General features: G+C 46.4%; 1 protein-coding gene across 8 annotated transcripts in view; it reads right to left on the reverse strand.

Annotated features, from left to right (window-relative positions):
* NAXD (NAD(P)HX dehydratase) overlaps window positions 1-21,183 on the reverse strand; it is a 476,460-nt gene that overhangs the window by 307,795 nt on the left and 147,482 nt on the right. The window contains exons 1-3 of one of the 8 annotated variants that reach the window (XM_078657543.1): window positions 7,453-8,004; window positions 5,516-6,963; window positions 1,340-1,726 (exon numbers count right to left, since the gene is read on the reverse strand). The exons of 6 other annotated variants lie outside the window; for them this stretch is intronic. In XM_078657543.1, the coding sequence (XP_078513669.1) occupies window positions 1,340-1,726; window positions 5,516-6,089 (961 nt within the window). In that variant the 5' untranslated portion in view covers window positions 6,090-6,963; window positions 7,453-8,004. Of the gene's footprint in view, window positions 1-1,339; window positions 1,727-5,515; window positions 6,964-7,452; window positions 8,005-21,183 lie in introns of those variants that run through there. One more of the 8 variants, XM_078657544.1, reaches the window with a different exon arrangement.

Raw genomic sequence — 21,183 nt, forward strand, 5'->3', positions numbered from 1 at the left:
TGCCCCGCTGTCCACCCGGAGCATCCGTGCCATTGCGTTTTCTATACATTGTGGGAAGCGGGGGGAGCCGGAGGCCCCTCTGCACCTGCTTGCTTCCTAGCCAGCAGCAATATAGTGCCAGCAGGAGCTGGAAATATATATATTTTTTTGTTTTGCAGGGGGACGCCGGTGCCCACCTGGGGCGCCCACAGGAGCACTGCTGGGGTCATGGGAGCCCATGGCCCGCGCTGGCTCCCCAGTCAGCACCCAGCCATTGCATTTTTCTGTGAGTGCCCTGCTGTCCACCCGAAGCACCTACACAATTTTTTTTAGTTGGGGGCAGCGCAGGGAGCCCTAAGTCGCCTGTGGCCCCTGCCGGCTTTCCAACCAGCACCCATTCTGGTGCTGGCGGGAGCTGGCTCTATTTTGCTCCAGTCTGGGCGGAAGCAAAGCTGTGTTCCCTGCCAGGTAGAGTGCAAACAAAGCCTTTGGCCAAAACGCATCATGTGGTGACTCAAATAAACCTGGAAATAGCTTCTTTTCCATCTCCACCTTGGGTTATGAACAGAGGTTTCCTTGTGTACTAGAGAGAAAAAATAATAATATATATATATATATATATATATATATATATATATATATATATATTCAGTTGTGTAGAGTGTAATACGCTACTTATTACGACTGCTGAGTGTGGCATGAGCCAGACTTGAGAGGCAAATCTGAATACATGGGTTATGCCATGGATTTTTTCCACGAGTATCTGTTTAAACAAAAGGTATTTCACTAAAACAAGGATTCAAGGGATTAAATTTGTTGAGAAATGTAAAATCACATTGTAAAAGCCTGGTGACTTTTAGGAGTGCAGTTTCCCTATGTAGAGAATTTATTATACACAATCTGTGAGGCAGTTGAAGGTGTTTTTCTAACGTCAATTTTGTTGTACTGAGGCAATAAGGTCGAATTTGACCCTAGTACTTTAGTGATGAATGTTCATTTATTAGAGCAATTGCTCTGGTCCATTTATATACACTGCCATAACATTATATTTACAACTAAAAGCCCACAAACCTCCGCGAAAAAATATGCATTAATAGACTCACATTGATTGGGAGTCCAGAAATGGGATGGTATATCTCTAGGTTTTAAAAAAAAAAAATGATCAAAGAAACACTGAGAAACTGAGAAACTAAAATGCCTGCCATCATCAAGTCGCAATGGTGTTGAATGCACGTATGAAAACAAGGCCACGTCTGCTTTCCACAATATATATCTAGTTGATTTAAACACACTTTTCTCAAATTACATCGATTCGTTAGTGGTGTGAAAAGTATGAGATGCAACGACGAGGATGCTGTACCTATGGATGGTGGAAACGGTGCTGTCAAAGTGCTAGAACTCATATCTCCAAGTGATCGATGACTTCCCCTCCATGTTGGTCGAGGTGGTGGTGCTGGTGGACTTGATGGTCTGGACTGCGATCTGTGCGAAGCAGAAGAAGTAATCCCTGCCAACATTTGTCCCAGCATCTGCAGCATCTGAATTTCACGAGTGTGCTCGGCCTCCCGGCGCTTATCTTCAATTTTGAGCCTTTGCTCCTCATAGTTGTAAAATTTCTCTTCAAAATTAACACTTTGTTGAAGAAATGTTTCCATCATTCTGTCTAGAGTCAGATTTGTGTGGCATTTCTTTAACCGTTTACGCTGGGTAGATGGTGGGCTGCTTTGAGAATTGGCTTGTTTAAAACCTAAAAATAAAATGTAATTTTAATGTAGAGAGGACGATGCACAAGTATATTAAAAACAGCTCTGTCCAATGAGAAGGTTCAGCGTAAAAGTAAATCAAATGAACAGTTAAAGCACATTGTAAACAAATCTCAACTCTCTCAAACACACACATAACTGAACATAATGAATCCACCATATACTAACTACTGGAAAAGTATGGCTTGCTTACGACTATTTAGCCAAAAAGGAAGTATGCATTCAACTTGCTGAAAGTTCATCCCCGCAGCCCTATTGTTTCCTAAACTTTCTTCACTACAGCAACTTGCTGTGATTTGTTGGCTGGTGAGTTATCTAGAGGATGGAAAGCCAAAGAATGAACGTGCATCACATTCATACAAAAGATTCAAAACATTAAGAAGAATAAAATCAATTTACTTCATGAGAGACAGTGCAAAGCGCAAAAAGTAGAGACTTTACACCCTTTTGCTTGATGATGCTACACAATGCCCCTTCCCTGCTGATACAGTTTGGACAATACGGATCCAAGTCAAAGACCCATTGTGGGAGCTCTGCTCTGCCTAACCTTGACTTTGCACCGCAGCTTGGGCTTCGGTGAGCGTGGCTCTCCTTACATGGTGAAGGCATTCCAATGCTTTTCAACTGGCTTTACAAATTAGTCTTAAATCGTTAATATGGTGTGGTATTACGTTACCAATAAGTGTATATATCCAATTATAAAGATTGCCCTGAAAGCTGCATAACTAGTAGATTCCCCAACCACATTGCATCCATACATCATCTTCTGAGAAAGTTCTCCCTTTTAAAGGGAAGGGCAAAGGAGCCTTCTTTCTTTTCCTCCCTTTCATCTTTCTAATTGATCCTATCAAGCAACTCTTCTGGTCCCTCTTAAAAGCATAGGTATGCTATTTACTCAGACATGCGGGATAATGTGTCACTAACAGGAACAGCCTTTGCAACCTTAAAACACCCAGGACTGGGATTATGCTGTGTTATGTCAATTCTGCCAGACTGGGACTTGAAAAGACACAAGTTGAGAACTGGGCATTTCAAATCAGATCGGTACTGTTATGCATCACTTCCTGAAAACCTCATCTCAAGAGAAAAACACTGTCTGGCCAAGCAAAGTGCGATAGTAGTAGCTACTGAGATCCTCTAATATTAAACAAAGTCCATAGGGTGAGGATGAATATTCTAAAACAGATGCGCAGAGCAGAATATGAAAACAGATCCCATCAGACTTATAATTACCATAGTTGGTCATGATTGAACCATAGTAAGCCACAGCTGTAGGCAAGGGATACTAAAAACTTCTGATCCTCTTCGAGGTTATTGGTCCAAATACCTGTAACTCACTTTCACCGAACCCATAACTCTGCAAACAACCAACTCACATGCAAAAACAATGAGAGCAACTGGAGATCTAAATAAGAGAAACCCCATTTTATACTGGACCTGATAAACTCAATACCTAATACACTGCCGGAAAGTTCCAACCCTATGTTACTTCTTTGAGAATACCAAAGTAAGCTCTTCTACATTATGGATGCAAATGCTGCTTACACTACAGAAACAAGAAAGATAAGGAAAAGCTGCCCACTGGTAAACATCGCGGATAAAATGCTAAAAGAAAATGATCATAACAGCAGAGTGCAAATGGAGGAAAAATACACCAGATATCTCTTTTAAAACACTCACATCCAATAGACACACCTACAACAAAAAAGCTTCTCTTCCAGGGCAAATTCACCTTCATCAAACCAAACCGGATCACATTTCATTACTCATGGCAAAAAAGCAGAGACACTCTCATCCCACTCTGGCTTACAGTCATTAACTAACCCTGGAATGGAGTAGTCTATTGGAGCGTCTGAAGGTGAACCAGTTAAAGCTGCTTCGCAAAACAGCAGTCGCTGCCCACAACTAAACTGAAAACTTCAGATCTGCCACCTTCCTTATCTGGCAAAACTACTTTGAAAATATACTGCAGTTTAACTGGATATTAAACATTCAGGCATACTTAGTACCACCTTTTAGTCAGATTTTAGAAATAAGGGATGACACACTCAAATTCGTTGAGTTTGGAAACTCTTGCCTCCTTATGATACTGAACTTATCCTTTTGACACCACTGACCATGGACCTCCTTTTAAACCCCTACAAAATTGATTTGTTTTAGAAGTCACAACAATGCAAAGGTTAAATTCATAACTCAACAACTGATTCCAATAAATTAATATTGGTAACTTGTGTTTAATTACTATTCCTTCAACCTCTTGAGTGTCACACGGCCCAATCCTAGCTTACTAACTATTCAATCAGTATGTCAAACAACAAGGCGTCTTTCGTTAGAAGCACAGTATCTCCCTTCATCAATATGAAGATGAAAACTTCTAAAAAAAAAATGAATTGCTGCCCTAAACGTATCGAAACATTTCTCACCTGCATCTTTGAATTTAAGACCTGGACGTAACACAGAACACTAATACAACCTATCCAAAAACAGAATTGTTCATGGACTCCCGGAAACTGAAACTGCCAATTTTGGAAAGACTGGACTGATCACCTAAACAGTTTGGCATGACACCCAAACATTTCACATCAGCAAAATAACTTGGCTTCATCCTGCAATCTAAACTGAATCAGGATGTCTTCCTCAAGTCCTGTTATGCTTTCTGAAGTCTGTTTTCCTGAAATGAAACTCGTATGTAATACGGAATATACGTCAGGCGTCAATGCAGTATGAGTAACTGATGTCTCATCGTACGGGATGTTGGTGTTTTTTCACTCTTGTAATAAATAAAAACATCGAGAAGTGGACCACAGTCAGACTCTTATTACAATCAGATAAAGGCGGAGAACATTAAAAGCAACATTAGACATTTTCTTTCCAAAGATTATGTAAAAAAAGAACTTAGTTTACTCATGGTTATATAAAAAAATAAAACGACATATAACAATGCTGTCCTCCCACGCCTTGCATATGTCTCGCACCGCTGAAATCTGTCCTACACCTAACGTCAAACTCACCTCCAAGACAAAGAAATTTGACCAAGTCAACCCAGTCCTAGGGTCAGTGAAAAAGCTAGCACTTCTAGCAAGAAGCATATATATATAAAAATTGCTTGTTTTGCACAAAAGGTCCTGCATTTGAAGACGCCCATTTATGTGACAAACAAACATATTTCTGGAGAACCAAAACAACATTTTTGGAGATAACAGTACGCGAGGAAAAGCTTCACTACGACAGGATATTCCTGATAATAAGAAATGTACTACAACGCACTCCTTCTCTGGCAGTGCTGCAAAAATATGCCAGTCTACTCCAACAAGCATTGGCAGGTCTAATTCCTTCACAGAATTCAAAACAATCCTAAAGAGATCTCCAACCATTAAACCCACCTTTGCTAGGCCTGAAATCAGGTCGTGTTTCATAACTGTTTCTACCATTTTACTGTCCAACTTGACCTTAAATGTGTCACTATGTCAATGACTATGTCCATGATTATAACTATGGCAACTAGTAGCACTATAGAAATATTTACTCAGCTCCTGCGTGGCTCAACACAATTCTTACTACCTGTACAGCACTCTCGCAGTCTAGTTAGAAGAGAGCTATACAAAACTGCAATAAATAAAATAAAAAGATGCTATTCTTTCATTCACATGAATTTCTGGATTTGTGATTTAAAAGGGGACAATAACATCCTTTGCATGCTAAATTATATGCGTCAGTAGACCACCCCACCCATATGTACAAAATGCAAAAGAGAATATTGCATGCAGGCTTACCATCTCCCGTCAGGGTCGGTGGTGGTCCAGTGAAGGGTGGGCACTCCACTTTAATAGGTCGTTCCGTGAAGGAGGAGCACTCTCCAGAGTCTTCGGCTAAGTTTTCCAGAGAGGGACCTATGCCAGTGCATCCTTGTTGCTTCTGCTGGTTCTCCTCGTCATCTTCGTCGGCAGATACTTCCTCCATCATGGTTTCTTCCATTGACCGGAGTAGAAGAGGATCTTGGGACATTGACACAGAGGCAGAGGAGGCTGGTGGGGTGGAAAGAGTTCGAGTGCAAAGAATCTGATTCATCTGATCATAGTATTTGCAAATCTTGTGTGCATTTCCATTTTTCTTCATGCCTTCCCTCGCCTGATAATACTGTCGCTTCAGGCCTTTGATGCGGATTCGGCATTGTTCTGGAGTCCGTTCAAAGCCCGTGTCTGCAAGCCGGCATGCAACATCCCGATACACATGGCTGTTGCGGAAGTTTCCATCCAGAGCAGTCTGCACGTCTGCTTCACCCCAAATATCTAGCAGAGCACGGGTCTCGAGGTCCGACCACAGGAAACCACGGGTGTTGGTGATCATCCTCCTCCTACCACCACCAGTGCTTTCAATGGGTAGGTGCTGTCAGCTAGGAGTAGCTGCACTTCTCTAATTTACGAGCAGACCTGCACTTATCAACAGATATGAAATAAGTAAAATAGGAAATTACCAGCACTTCTCAGTAGAAAACAGTTACTGTGGGATTGTGAGCACCTGCACTCCTCTATTCCCATTTCAGGTACTGCTTACTCTGACTTCTAACATTATACCTTTTCTCTATAAGCACGTCTCTTAACTGCTAACTGCTGCATTGCTAAGCATTGAGTTTACAATCCTACAAAGCCCCAAGACTGGTCTGTCTGCAAGCAGTATTTGTATAACAAGATACCAGCATGTGCCACATCAAGCGTCCTCGCCACAATTATAACTGCCTTGCCTGCTGCCACGTCTAGTCTCATTCTCTGCCACCCACACCAAATGATTGGACACTTAGAGAAGCAAAGCACGTGAAAACAACATAGGGCAATGTTGCTTGGCTAAAACAGTAAGGCTAAAGGATGATGTTTCAGTAAATCAGTAGCATTAACTTGCTTCTTTTTCTCATTTGTCTAGTGGCTCAACTGCAGACTGTCGAACCAAGAGACATGACAAAAAAGGTGTGATACTGTGCAAGACGTTTGATTTCGATGTGCTCTTAGTTCCTTTATTTGCATACATTTAGCTCACTTTGAAACAGACTCAATAGGAAGAACTATTTAAAAAAGAATGGACATTTACACTTAGTTTCCCTCTGCTTTCTCCCAGTAACATTTAAATCGGCCACCCTGTTAACATTTTTACCCACCAGGTCCTACCATATTATTTTTTTATCAACGAGTGGTATCAACGCATGGCGCACTTAAAGAGGTAAACTGTACTTCCATACATGCCAACATTTCAGAAGAGCAAAGAGGGAGATTTTTTTTAAAAAATCGGGAGAATGGGGCTTCAAATCGGGTTACTGGCGTGTATGGGCTTTGGAAGTGTGCTGCTGCAGGATTGGGCATTTGAAACACAAATGTACGTTTTTTTTCTTACCTTTTACAAGCATGGAGCGCAATGGCAGGCTGAGAGGGTGATGCAAGTGTTGTCCCCCCCACACCCCCTGTGTGACACCCCAGCCGAAAACAGCTTCCTGTGCACACACACGCCCCCACCCCCCTACTTCACAGGTCTTCAAAAGACTATTGCCTTGTTAATGACCCTTTGTTGTTTTTTCACCCCAGCGAGAGCCCCTGCGAGCACTTCACACAATACTAAGCCCTGTCAACAAACCCCGAGGAATCGGGTTTTTGCTTGCAGGAATCGGGAGGCGGGAGACTAGCCTTCAAATCGGTAGTCTCACGCCTGAATCGGGAGGGTTGGCATGTCTGCCTTTCAGGAAGTCGTGGATGTATATACTTCACAATGTGCTCCACCTCCGGCTTCCCTCTATAAAACTCTTACCACAAAATACCTTCTCTACAAAAACCTACCCCTTTCACGCTGTATTCTTAAAAGCCTGCTTTTAGTCAAGTTTTCATGCCACTCGCCAGACTAAGCTGTGGACTCTTCAGTCTAGATTAAGCTGCCTTTTAAAACCTTCCGCCTACTTTTGTCCCCTTGCAGTAATTCCTACAACTCATTTCTCCTCCAGCTGCTGGGAAGATCAACTGAGACTGGGCTCTCTAACACAAGGGAGGAGAAAATACCGGGCACACAAACAGACCAAGGTCTTCATATTAACAGCATAAACACGCGGAGGGCAAACTACAAATAAAACGGCATAAGCAACTGTATCAAGGCGACCAGGTTGTGGACTGGGCCGGGTTTGTGCCCACTGGTCTGTGTAACCAGTCGGACTCCAATTTCTCGATTCGGTTTTGAAGCTGGCATGGGAACAGAAGCGCTGCTGACAAGTACTTCAGTGCAGCAAAAACCCTGCCACATTATGCACCAATCCACTCAGGTGCACAAACGGCCGGCCCAATCAGGGGAAAGGCTGGCAGAGTAGGCTGCACTCCCAGCAGGGTTGGTGAAAACCACAAAAGTGCCAGCCAACCCTGCAACACGCTGGCTGTACCGAGTATGCGAGGGGTGGAACGGCACCGCATGAAACAAAACTATGAGGACCACATGAGCGACCATTTTGAGTGAGGACTGCACAACCTGTCATTTTAATCGGCTCCATCGTTTCACAACGTTACATGTATAAGAGAGAACATCCCGTTTCAACGTTTACACAGAGTGCAGCCAGTTTATGGAGAAAATCGTCCCGAACCCCGAAGAACACTTTGTCCGTAATTATCTGTGTACCATACTGCCCCCTTCAGGGCGCCTATAAAGCATGCAGACAACGAAAAGAAACGTTTCCTTACGCCAAGAAGGTATCTATTTACCTGGGACCAGTTAAATAAACAGGTCATGCACATTATTATTATTTTTCTTTTTAACACACGGCAACCACGATCCGATGTATAGGATTGGAGAACAGGCAGTGCCAAGCCTTACAACCATGTGCTGATTTACAGAACTGGACAACAGGCAGTGCCCCTGGGTTTACTGCACTGTAGTGGCATTTACAGGACTGTTTCTATCCCGAGGAGGGCCTGAAGCGCTTAGAGGGCTGATAGAACATTACTAAGTGGGGCTCTTTGATATTTGAGGCTTTATCGCACATACTGGGTTAAAACTGTCGTGCTGTTTATTGCGTAGTTCCACGCAATTTGTAAGCAGTCGGACATTTAATTTGTTATGCAATCTTTTTTGTAAACTGAAACACATCCTCTTGCCCGTTGTCAATATTTTTATGCAGTACGTCAAGAAATGTAGGTCGTTAGGAGGTTACGCTAACTGTCATGCCTGCGATCACGCATGCTGACCTACAATGGCTGGCAATGTCCATGCGAGCAGAAAAGCCTTAGACAGCCTAAGCACTCTTGTCTCTAACAATTATGCAAGCAGTCATACAAGGACTCTCCCACCAGGAGCAATATGCAGTCTAATGTTTTGTTATGCTGGTAGTTCCAGTAATTACGCAAGCTGTCTGAAAGGTGTATGCGATCATGCCAGCTGTCATGCAAGTGTCATGACTTGGCTGTTCGGGCTGAACTGCTCTCACTGGAGCAGTCTGAAGGAAGGGTCCACAAATGTAAGAATATACTCAGAGGTTTAATAGGAGCATCCACGTAGTAATGCAGCCAACATCAACTGATATAGAATATTCCACAGATAAGAGAATGCTCAAACATAGACCAATAGGAACAAAGAAATACAATGAGGGAAAAATAATGTCCATTCAACCAAGCTAGGTTAAATAGACATTACCACACAGTCTTACGATTTGCATACGGCTGGGTCCAAACTTATGTGGCAAATTGTGAAAAATAACAATGGTCTGGGATGAGGCCTGAGTAATTACCAGTGGCTGAGGTTTAATGAAGCTTTCCAACCATTAATTTTTTTTTTTGTAAATCCTCATGTCTTCCTTCAGAGACCACCCTTTCAGCTTGCATACACCATTCCATATCGACCTCCCAGTCCCGGTACCGAGGTCCTGTCTCCACCCTCCATTTCTTTGCGATATTACGTTTTGCTACCATAAAACCTAGAGTGACCCAGGATCTTTACCCTGCCGTTCGGTCTGTGTTCTTCCAAATGTTTAAGAGGCACCACTGGAGGCAGATTTTCCAGGTGGTTTCCCACTTTTGTGTATTACCACAATGTTAGCCACTCTTTGACTCTCTGGTACAGTACGTAGTTTGACGCTTTCTTGATACATTTGCACTAGATATGTGGTGATTTTGGATGTGGTTTGCTTGTATAGCTCTATCGGAAGTCCATTTGGGCCCATGGTTTTACCAGCCTTCAGAGTCCCAATTGCCTGTATCACTTTCTTCTCAGTCAGTTCTGACTCCAGGCCTTTGCTATCCGTCTCATCTAGAGAGGGCAAATTAAGAGTGGCTAATAGCTCTCCGGCTTCAGTCTGGGTGGACAACATTGATGCAGTATATTGTTGTCTGTAGTATGTTGCGGAAGCCACTGCTATTTCCTGCCTGTCCTGAGTGGAATTCCCCCGTCTGGGGCAATTTCCAACACCCATCTAGTCGCCCTCTCCCGTTTCTCTAACCACACAAACAATTTGCCCGCCTAGTCTCCTACCTCGTATGTGCGATGTTGGGTAGCTTGGTGGGGCGCTCTTGCTGCTTCTTCTGCAATGTCTTTATATTCCTTCTGTTTAATCTGCAATCTGTGTTTCATTTCCGGTGAGTCTAACAATATTAGCTCAGACTCTAAACTCCGAATCTTGTCTTCTATTGCTATCAACTGTTTCCGTCTCTCTTTTTTATAAACTGAGATTGAAGAGATCACCTGCCCCCTGATTACGGCCTTATAAGCTTCCCACATTGTTTGGGCTGAGTTCACTAACCACAAATTCTCGTTAAAATAGTTTATTGTTGTTTAGGCTAAATCCTCCTTAATGGCTGGTATTTTTAATTACCAAGGATTAATTGCCATTCCCTGTCCCTTAGATGTAGGAATATTATCATAAAGTGCGAAAAGTGGGGAGTGGTCCGAGATACCCCTCGGGAGGTGAGTCAACTCCATGAACATTGTGAGCTGGTCTGCCATTCCAAACATATAGTCTATGCAGAATAGACTTTCATGAACTCCAGAGTGAAAAGTATACTGGCAGGCTGAGGAATTGTGCTTCCGCTAAACATCAAATAGGCCAATAGCCAACAGAAATTCGTCAAGGGCCTTGTAGGAGAGTGGGGTCTGCAATCCCATGGCCACCCCAGATTTTTGCTTCACTGGTTTACGACTTTCCCTGGCTGTGGGCCTGCTAATCAGACCCACAGGCTAGCTGTTCCCTCTCTAAATTAACAACCATGTACCTTAGGTGCATTTACCCATTGGTACTGGGCCACCTCATCAGTCCCTGTACAGTATACCTTAGGCATCCAGGGCATAGGTGTACCCAGGGGCTGCAGCATGTATTATGCCACCCCTGGCTGGCCATCCAAAACAGACACAACTGGCTGCACGACAGCTGGGGCAAGGTGGTGTAATCACCCTTTGCTTTAGATATAGTTCCCTATATCTAAACTTAAAACGGACACATATATTCCTATCAGTCACTCCTATAGTAGGCCTTATCAATCCTGAAGGCAGAGTGCTTGGGATTATGTGAGATGGTGCTCTGGCATGAGCTGAGACCGTTTGCAGCTTGCGGAACCAAGTCCTAATAGCTGTTCCATGATAACGCTATACCATATACTCTTAAGTGCATTATAATCCTCGCGGTTAAATGCTAACTCAGTATAACATTATCAAAACATGTCGAGTAAGGTGTCATACGAATTGGAATACTACCCCCTCGCCAATTCTGGCGACGGGAGTAGCATTCCACCCTTCTAGAGGGACACGACATGTATGTAACTGTGAACCCCGGTTAAAGTTAACTCGAGCCTTGGCATCACAAAATGGATGCTGCCACCACAGACACAAGTCTGACCTCCTGCTGCTGGGAGTCCTTCCAGCGAGGGAGGCTTAGACAAAGGGTTTCCTGCCTTGGGAGGTGCTAGCACCACCCCAGACAGGATTTTGTGCATTAGGTAGGCCCAGGCTGAAAGGAATGAGACATGCCTGGGGCACACAAGGTGCCCTGTGCATACACCGATTCCAACCAGTTGCTGGGGCACTCCAGCCCCAGCCCTGGCGGGAAACTGGACAAAGGATAGGGGGGTGTAACCACCCCCCTTCCTGGTCCCACCCAGGGGAGGGACCTAGTCGTAGTGCAGCCCCCTTTAGGAGAATAAAGGTAGGAGCTGGTCCCATTCCAAGTTAGATTAATCTTGACAACTTCCACGAAGAACTCTTGACCTTCGACCTCCTGATCATCAGAAGACTGAAGAATCTCCCCTATGGTCAGGGAGTGACCATCCTGCTTCGCAGGCACCATCAAGCTCCTGTGCGGTTTGCTGCAAAGTCCTCCCATCCCGGAATCCGACGATTCAGCTCGACAAGACCCGGACCTCCAGACCTCTCTGACCTCTACCCACATCCACAGCACAGCTGGGACCCGTGGGTGCGACGAGCAACGTGGAGACGGCCATCTTGAAGAAACCTGCACAGCGCTTCCAGCACGACCCCCGAGGGTTCCTCGAGTGAGTGCATCAGGGCCTGAGAAGCCCTACCCCGACGCAGCACCTGCACCAAAGACCAGCCCCCCAGCATCCACGAGATCTGCGTGGGGCCCTTTTTGCTTGGTTGCTGTATCTCCGGTTGTCTGGTCACTTGCCGGCTGGCTTGTGCCCTCCGAGACGACGACCCGAAGAATTCAACACTGCTAGTCTGGTCCCCCAGACTGGCCTTTGCCCTTGTGAAAGAGAAGCACCTTGGACCCTCCTGGTCCACACCAGACGCCATCTTTGTTCCACCGCGTGGCTTGCATTAGCCAAGGCCTGTTGTCCAGATCGACGATCCAACACCGCCGACAGCAGCAGACTACGTGGGACAGCTCGTGCCTCCAGCCTGGTCGTGAAGAGCAGGTCCTGGTCCACGCAGCTACAGTGAGAAGCGACCCTTCCTTCACCTGACTGCGGCGACAGCCCCTGGTTCCCTCCTGGTTCCAGCACCGTCACTGGCTAGTGACCGAGACTCTGTCCCCTTCCCTTTCAGGACTTCTTCCTTCCAGTTCCATCCTTGGAACCACCGGACTCCTCCATCTGGCTGCCTGCCAGCAACTTCTTGTTTCAGGCATCACCGGGATCAACGCAGCAAACCAGACGCAACTTCAGCCCTATGCACCCGCAGCCCGTGGGTTAGGTAACTAAAGCCTCTAGGTGCTGAAGTCTGGGTCCACTATCCTAGTGTCCAGGTCCACTGTTTTCCCTCCATCCAGCCGGGTTCGTCCGGAATCCGTAACTTTGTAAACTGTAGCATCCATAGACGTTGATACGCATCCCGCGTGAGAGTTTCCACTCTGCACGTGAGACCCGTGGGCCTCCTGCTCCGTACTTACCTAGTTCGTAGCGTAGTCCCAGCGATCCTCCAGCCTCTGGATCTCCTTACAGTACTTTCTTTCCTCGCATTCCATTGTTTTGAGTATATGGTTTGACGTGCCCCTCAGGCACACTTGTAGATATTGTGCGAACTCGTATTTCTTTTGTAGTAGTGTCACGTGCTTAGCCCTCTGACCTCATAAAGAGTCCAGAGGTGTATGTTAACTAATAAATATCTGTTTATTTTTATAACAACCTGTGTGGTGTCCTTTCATCTGGTATTCAAGGGGTTATATTGTGGTAAAACAGCTGGCTTCACATGCCATTCAGAGTTTAGCCTAAAGACTGCTTTTGTCTACGCTACTAGGATAGCTGGGGCCAGATGTAGGTAGGATTGATTTACCACTTCTTAAATACCGAATTTTACCGATTCGGTATTTAAGAAGTGGTAAATATGAAGGGGGGAGATGTAGGTATTTCCAGATGTGGAAATACCGAATCGTTAAGATTCGGTATTTACCGAATCTGGAAATACCGAATCGGTATTTCCTATTGATTCCTAAGGGCTGTGAAGCCCATAGGAATCAATGGGCAATACCGATTCTGTAATTACAGAATCGGTAAATACCGATTTTAGCAAGGGTGCAGGGGGTGTCACTTTGACACCCTCTGGCACCCCAAAAATAGGCATGTGCGCCATGTGGCACACAGACATGCCCTAAGGGCATGTCTGTCTGTCACATGGCTAGGTGTGCATGCACACATGTGCATGCACACCTGAATTCGGTATTTTAACACCCAATTGGATTGGGTGTTAAAATACCGAATTTGTAGGGCCTTTGGGACTCTGAAGAGTCCCACCTACAGATGGATTTACAGAATCGGTATATTTACCGATTCGGTAAAATACCGAAGTGGTAAATTTACAGAATCGGTAAATATACCGATTCTGTAAATTCAGACCCACCTACATCTCAAAAGTCAAATACCGGTCGGTAACGGCCGAATTCGGCCGTTACCGACCGGTATTTGGCTACCTACATCTGGCCCCTGGTCTATAAGGTTGACTTTACAACCAATCACCATAAGGGTTGTTTGGACTGATACAAGGTGATCACTAGAACTAGTGAGCATCATATATCAGGCCAACTTCTCACAGGCCTTTCCAGGTGCTTCACTTTGGCTGGCCAGTGATCCCATTCTCCGCTAAGAGCCGCATTGCAATCACCCCCTAGGAGTAAATCTCCCTCAGGCAGATTAACTATATTCAAGCCCAGTTCAGTGAGTGTGGAGGCATGCAGTTATGGAGGTACATAGAGGGACATGATATTTAATGGCCTACCCTCCTAGTATCCTAGTATCCTGACAGAGTTAAAAATCGCCCCAATGAGTCATGCGTGACAGTTTGTATTTTAAAAGGAAAGGACTTGCGCAGTAAGATCCCAACCCCCCATGATCCTCTAGTATATCCAGCATGGGCTACCAGTTTATAGCCCCATCTATTGAGTGCACAGTAAGAAGTCCCCTATATGTGGGTTTCTTTTATTAGGGTAATATCCGGAGCCTGACGTTTCAGGTACTGCAGTACTACCCTTCTTTTGATTTTGTCTCCCAGACCACTGAAGTTCGATGAGAGGATTTTAAAATTACCAGAGGGGGTTACTTTTTTCATTCTGCCAAGCATCTCCTGGTCCTGATAAACATGACCTGGGGACCCGGAAGTCCTTGGTACTTTCTTAGGGGCCACCAGGGGCAGTTGGATGGGGGGCAACTCGGCAGAGATCCATAAAATATTTCAAGAGACATCCTGTCTTGCAGCAGTCTTTTGCCCAAGATATGTACTGTGAGGTATTGCATTCCTCATCCACTGGGTGTGCCTAAAAAATCTATAATTCCAACTGGTGAAACCTCCCCCCCCCCTGCTTCCCTGAAGAGTGGACATAGAAACGCCCACCCCCCCAAACTTGCACAGTGCTTGTGTACCCATTCCCTTATAACTTAACATGGAGTATCGCGTCCCAGCTGGCCACCCACCTCTCGTAGTCTCATCTCATATGCATGCAATAACCTATGCCATTATAATAAAGGTTACTTTGAGCCCAACAAGTTTGGGGTTGACCCGACAAACGTCATGGTAGCAAAAACAAGGGTTGAGAGGTTAATCAAGTACAACTATTGTCTTACTACAAGTTCCCACCCTTATGTATCAGCTTGGTGTTATAGTCGGGGGGGGGGGTGACTAGTGACTGGTCCCCTTGTGTATCTTACCTCCTCCAATGACGGCATAGATCTTACTATGACTGGCCACCCATGGCTCTCTCATCCTCTGTCTCCAGACCCTCGCTTTGTATAAAACCTGGTTGATGCCACTCTTGCCCTTTTTTCTGCCGGTTGAGGTTGGATCTTTTGTTTCCAGGAGTCCTCCACAACTCCAACCACTCCCAGGCTTACTCAGGCGACTCAAAGTACCATGTCTTTCCCTCCGACACTACTCGAAGTCTGGCTGGAAAAAGCATTGCATATTTTATGCCTTTGTCACGAGTGACTGTTTGACCTCCAGAAAGGAGTGGGCATCTTCTGAACCTTCGCTGTAAAGTCCAGGAAGAAGGTTATTGGTAGAATTATCGTATTTTATTGGGGGGGCCGAGCGGGCCGTTTGTAGAATTATGTTCCTCTCTCTGAAATTGAAAATCCTAGCCAGGATGGGACACAGAGGTGCACCAGGCCGAGGCGGGCCCCCTGGTACGCGGTGGGCTTGTCCCACTGAGAAGTAATGAGAGACGCACAGGGCTGCATGTATTTTAGGATAAGATCTTCAACAAATAGGTCTGTAGCTGGGCCTTCGGCTCGCTCCGGAACCCCTAGGATCCTTCCATCAGCCCCCTGGTTCACTGAATCTCTCAGGGAACAAAAACAACTCTGCAGAAATCGAGAAAGACACTGGCGTAAATTCTACGCCTGCGAAGATAAACGTCGTTGTAAGGAAGAACTTGCTAAACACAAATTAATGATCATGCAAGAAAAAAGTAAATACTACACAGCCCAGATTGAATCGGCTAAGAACTCAAATAAACAACTTTACCAAGTAGTTACTAAGTTATTGGGCCGAACTTCAGTGGCAGTTCCAGTGCCTTCACAATCGCTGTGTGATTCCTTAGCGGATTATTTTTATGAGAAAGTGAACAATATTTACTCTGAATTTTCAGGACATACAAATCAAAGTGACCAGTCCATATCCACTAACTTTTCAGACCATCATTTTGTGCAGTTTGAAAAAGTTACTGTGAATCAAATTACTGATGTAATGACCACTATTAAATCTGACTCAGCTAATGATCTATGTCCACCATCCGGTCTTGGAGCAGTTACCGACCTGATAGCCCCAGTATTAGCGAAAATCTGCAATGCAATGTTTAATTTAGGGATATACCCCATCTCATGGAAGAAAACTATACTTAAGCCACTATTCAAAAAATCTCACTTGGATCCGGAGGATACCAAGAATTATAGGCCTATAGCTAGTTTACCTTTCCTGGCCAAAGTGGTTGAAAAGGTGATGAATCAACAACTTTCTAAAGATATAGAAGATCACCATTTGTTAGATGAAACCCAATTTGGTTTTCGAAAAGCTTATGGTACAGAAACGGCATTAATCAAGGCCTCAGGGGAGGAGCTTCGCGCGCAACCGGGATGGTCGCGTGAGCACAGGGCTCCCAGACCTTCGCCACCTCCGGCATTTATCCTGACTATAATCCTTGTTATGACAACGGATCATTAAAGATGCAACCCAACCGATATGATAGTTGCTTTAAAAAATTGATTTGGTCCAAGGGAACCGATTTTACGCAGTTCTAAACTTTCCTGGCCTGCTCCACGGATCTGCCCCAGGCTCGAGTTGATGATCTGCCTGGACGGTAATTGAACAACAGCGGCTTCCCTGATCTTACATCCGACCCTGGACTTGGCTTTCGGTTTTGCTTTTGGCCCGGACCCTTCTACGCAGCGGCTTTGCCCCGCTGCCCACGGACTGCTTTACTTCGCGGTCCCACTCCGGGGCTGGGCCTGTATATCACCGCTCGGTGTGTGACGTGGAACACACTGTCCCTTGGCTTAGCATCTGTGGGTGATTTTGACGTAGTCATTTTCACCAGATCTCGTGGTCCCCTCGGGGGCGCTGCTTCCACAATGGCTGGCAAGCCCGAGGTTGAAAAGCGAAAAACCAAGACTGTTCACCGTGGGGGCTCCATACAATCTAATGTCATGGACCGATACACCCATCCTAAGGGATCCCCCGGTGGAATGGGCAAGCCTCCGGCGGACAAGGGAGATGACCTTACGGCGGACGAAGACCCGACTCTGCACGATATCATGGGCACCATTGCGAGTATGCAGACCTCAATCGGGGTGCAGTATGAAACCCTGACGCAAAAGCTGGATACAGTGGCGATCGATGTCAACTTGATCAGGGCGGATTTAGCTAAAACGAACGAAAACGTTAAATCCCTGGACTTAAAAACTTCTAGCCTCACGACGGATGTCTCCGATCTACAAATGGAGGTCCGAGATCTACGGTCCTCTAATGACTCCTTCTCTCGTCGTCTGGAGGATTTTGAAAGTCGTTCTAGGCTGAACAACGTCCGTATTGTGGGTGTCCCTGAGAATTCTGACAATTTAAATGTTGACCTCATCGTGGAGGACCTCATCGTCAATCATCTTGCACCCAAAGGCCTGAGCAAATTCTTTGCGGTGGAGCGGGCTCACAAGTGCCGGGTGGTAAACCCAAGCTGGGTGCTGCCCCGCGGCCCATCATCGCCCGGATATTTCATTTTCGTGATGCTATCCTGCAGGCATCGCGCTTGGGTGGCCCCACGAAATTTGAGAATGCGACGGTGAGTTTCTACCCCGACTTCACTCAGTTGGTGCAGAAGCAAAGGATGGGGTTTCAGGGAGTGAAGAGACGATTGAGAGACAGGGACATGAAATACGCAATGCTATTTCCAGCTCGGCTACGTGTGGAACATGGAGATCGGACATTCTTTTTTGATCACCCTGAGGGCTGCAAGCGACTGGCTCGACAAACTACCCAGGCAGCAGGAACACCCTGAACATTCTGGTGGAGCTGGGGGTGGACTGATGGAACGGGAATAGTAATGTGACTTGGTTTGCTGAACTACATATAGATTTTTCGGTATGGTTTGCAGATCCTTTAACTTGCTTTAATTGAGGTGGTTCTCCTCCTCTAGGGGTTTCTTTTCGTAGATTAGTTATTTGCTAGGGCGACAGGCACACTGCAAGTTGGGGGGGCCTTTGAGTCTAACGCAGGGGTGCAGGGTGGGGGGTCTTGTTTTGAGGGTAGGTTGGGGGAGGAGGGGGGGAAGTTGTTTTTATTTGGTTCACTTCAAGGCACTATATTGATGGACTTTTGGACTTGGCTGTCGCAACTAATGTGGGGTGGATGCTGCGACTATGTTCGGGATGGGGGTAGGGGGCTCAAATTGCTGTGTTGGAATGTTAACGGGTTGGGGGATAGGATAAAACGTGGTGTGGTGTTACAACTCTTGAGACGTCTCTCCCCTGATGTTGTGCTGTTGCAAGAAACACATCTGATAGGCAATACATGCCATGCCATGAATCGGAGGGGCTACCGTCTCCTGGCACATTCCGGCTTCACCACTGGCTCTAGGGGGGTGGGTATCTTGGTCAGAGTCTCCCTCCCCTTGAGATCGATCCTATCATTCTTGACGACAGGGGGCGGTATGCCACTATTACTGGACGATGGGAGGGGAAGGTCATCACTTTGCTCTCCGTTTATGTTCCGCCTGGCCTTCAGACCACGACCTTTGCTGACTTGGGGCGGGTAGTACTGGGGCTCCCAGAAGGCATCCTTGTGGTGGGCGGCGATTTTAACTCTGTGGTCTCCGGAAATATTGATCGCTACCCACCTAGGGATCTTGGGAGGTCCCAGTCCTGGCAGGGTGGCTTCCTTGACACTCTGGGATTGATAGATTGCTGGAGGCTGCTACACCCTGGACAACTACAGTACACTTTTCATTCTGGTGCACACGGTAGTCTCTCGAGACTGGACTATATTCTGATGCCCGCAACACAGGCCCCACTTGTTAAGGAGATCAGACATTTGGCTAGGGGTATCTCGGATCACTCCCCCTTATGGCTCGTAATGGAAATGGGACCGGGAACGGAGGGCCGGGTAGCCCCGATCAACCCTTGGTATCTCCGTGACCCTAAGATCCGCATGGAATTGATTAAATCACTCGACCATTATTTTGTGGAGAATGTGGGATCTGTGTCATCTTCTGTCTCGCTATGCGAAGCCTTTAAGACGGTCATCCGCGGCCACGCCTTATCATTAATAAATAATGCCAAGAAACGTAAGTGCGAGGCAGTGGTCCGACTTGAAACTGAGATATCAGACTTAGACAGAGAGCTGGAATCTGATGTTACCCAGGACAGGCTGCACCTTCTCAGCCTCAAACAAGCTGACTACAGAGCGTTGGTCACTGATGCCGCCAGGGTGATGAATAGAGAGCAGCAGGGTCGTTTGTATGACGTGGGAGATAAGGCTGGAAAGTTGATAGCCTGGTTGGACAAGAAAGAGAGGGCCAGTCGCGTGGTTCCTTCGATTGAGAGAGCGGATGGAGTGAGAGTGACTGACCCGGTTGAGATTGTGGAGTGTTTTTCTGAGTATTTCCAAACCGTGTACTCTCCAGTTTCGGACAGACCGGAACAGGATTCGCATCTGCTTCTGAGAGACATTGCCCTGCCCTGCTTGTCGGATCTGGATAGGGAACTGATGGACGCGACACTCTCTGTAGAGGAGGTCGCGACCGCGGTCCGCTCTGTGAGGTCGGAAAAGGCCACGGGTCCGAATGGACTTCACATCGAACTTTATAAGCTACGCCCAGATAAAATAGCACCACATCTTCGCTCGATGTTTTTTTAGAATCGCTAGATGTGGGTATCCTCCCATTCGATCAAAGGCTTGCGTCTATCGTCGTGATTCACAAGGAAGGGAAGCCGCGGGATTGCTGCGTGTCGTACAGGCCCATCTTGCTCTTAAACGCTGAGCCTAAGATCCTCGCTAAAGTGCTCGCGAATCGTTTAATCACTGTTGTCTGCGACCTGATCCATCCGGATCAGTCCGGATTTATTCCACACCGAAACACGGCACTGAACCTTCGGCGTCTACATGGCGCCCTTTGCAAGAGCGTCCTCGTTGCGTGAATCAGCCATTTTGGCTTCTTTAGACGCCACTATGGCGTTTGATACGCTGGAATGGCCATATCTCTGGGCTGCCCTCGTCAAGTTTGGTTTTGGCCCTGTTTTCATCAGTTGGGTGAAACTACTATATCAAGACCCCTTGGCTCAGGTGGTTGTTAATGGTCGTGTTTCTGGCTCATTTTCTCTCGGAAGGGGTACTCACCAGGGGTGCCCGTTGTCTCCACTTCTTTTTGCCCTCGCTTTGGAACCCTTGGCGGCTTGGCTGAGGTGGGAGCCGTCAATGAAGGGTATACGCTGGACCCCTGATTTTGAGGACCGAGTATCGCTTTATGCTGACGACATCCTGCTATACCTGCAAGTCCTGCGTGTACGTTCTCTCGGGAGACTCTCCTCTCTTGCTGCGTGGGTGCCCAATACAGGTGGTACACACGGGTTTCAAATACTTGGGGGTGTTGATCACCTTAGATCCTGTGGTTCGTTATGAACGTAACCTGCTGCCCCCGCTTCAGCGCTTGCGGTCCGATGTCGAGGCATGGCGTAGCCTTCCGTTGTCCCCGCTCGGACTAGCGGCTCTCTTCAAGATGATGTCATTGCCCCGATTTTTATATGCCCTACAGAATACTTGCGATACCATCCCGGCCAGCTACTTTCGGGAGATTGAAAGCTTGCACAGACAACCGATATCGGGTGGGCGGTCCCGCATAGCCCTTGCCAAGTTAACACTTCCTTGGTATGACGGTGGGATCGCTCTCCCGGATATTAAGCGCTACTACTGGGCCTCCCAACTGGGGGCGATTAACCACGGCACGTACGACCCTGCGTCGAACCCTGCGTTTGCGATGGACAGATGGTTGCTGCCTGGTAGTGACTAC

The sequence above is a fragment of the Lissotriton helveticus genome, chromosome 8, assembly GCF_964261635.1.
Source record: "Lissotriton helveticus chromosome 8, aLisHel1.1, whole genome shotgun sequence".
NCBI lineage: Eukaryota > Metazoa > Chordata > Amphibia > Caudata > Salamandridae > Lissotriton > Lissotriton helveticus.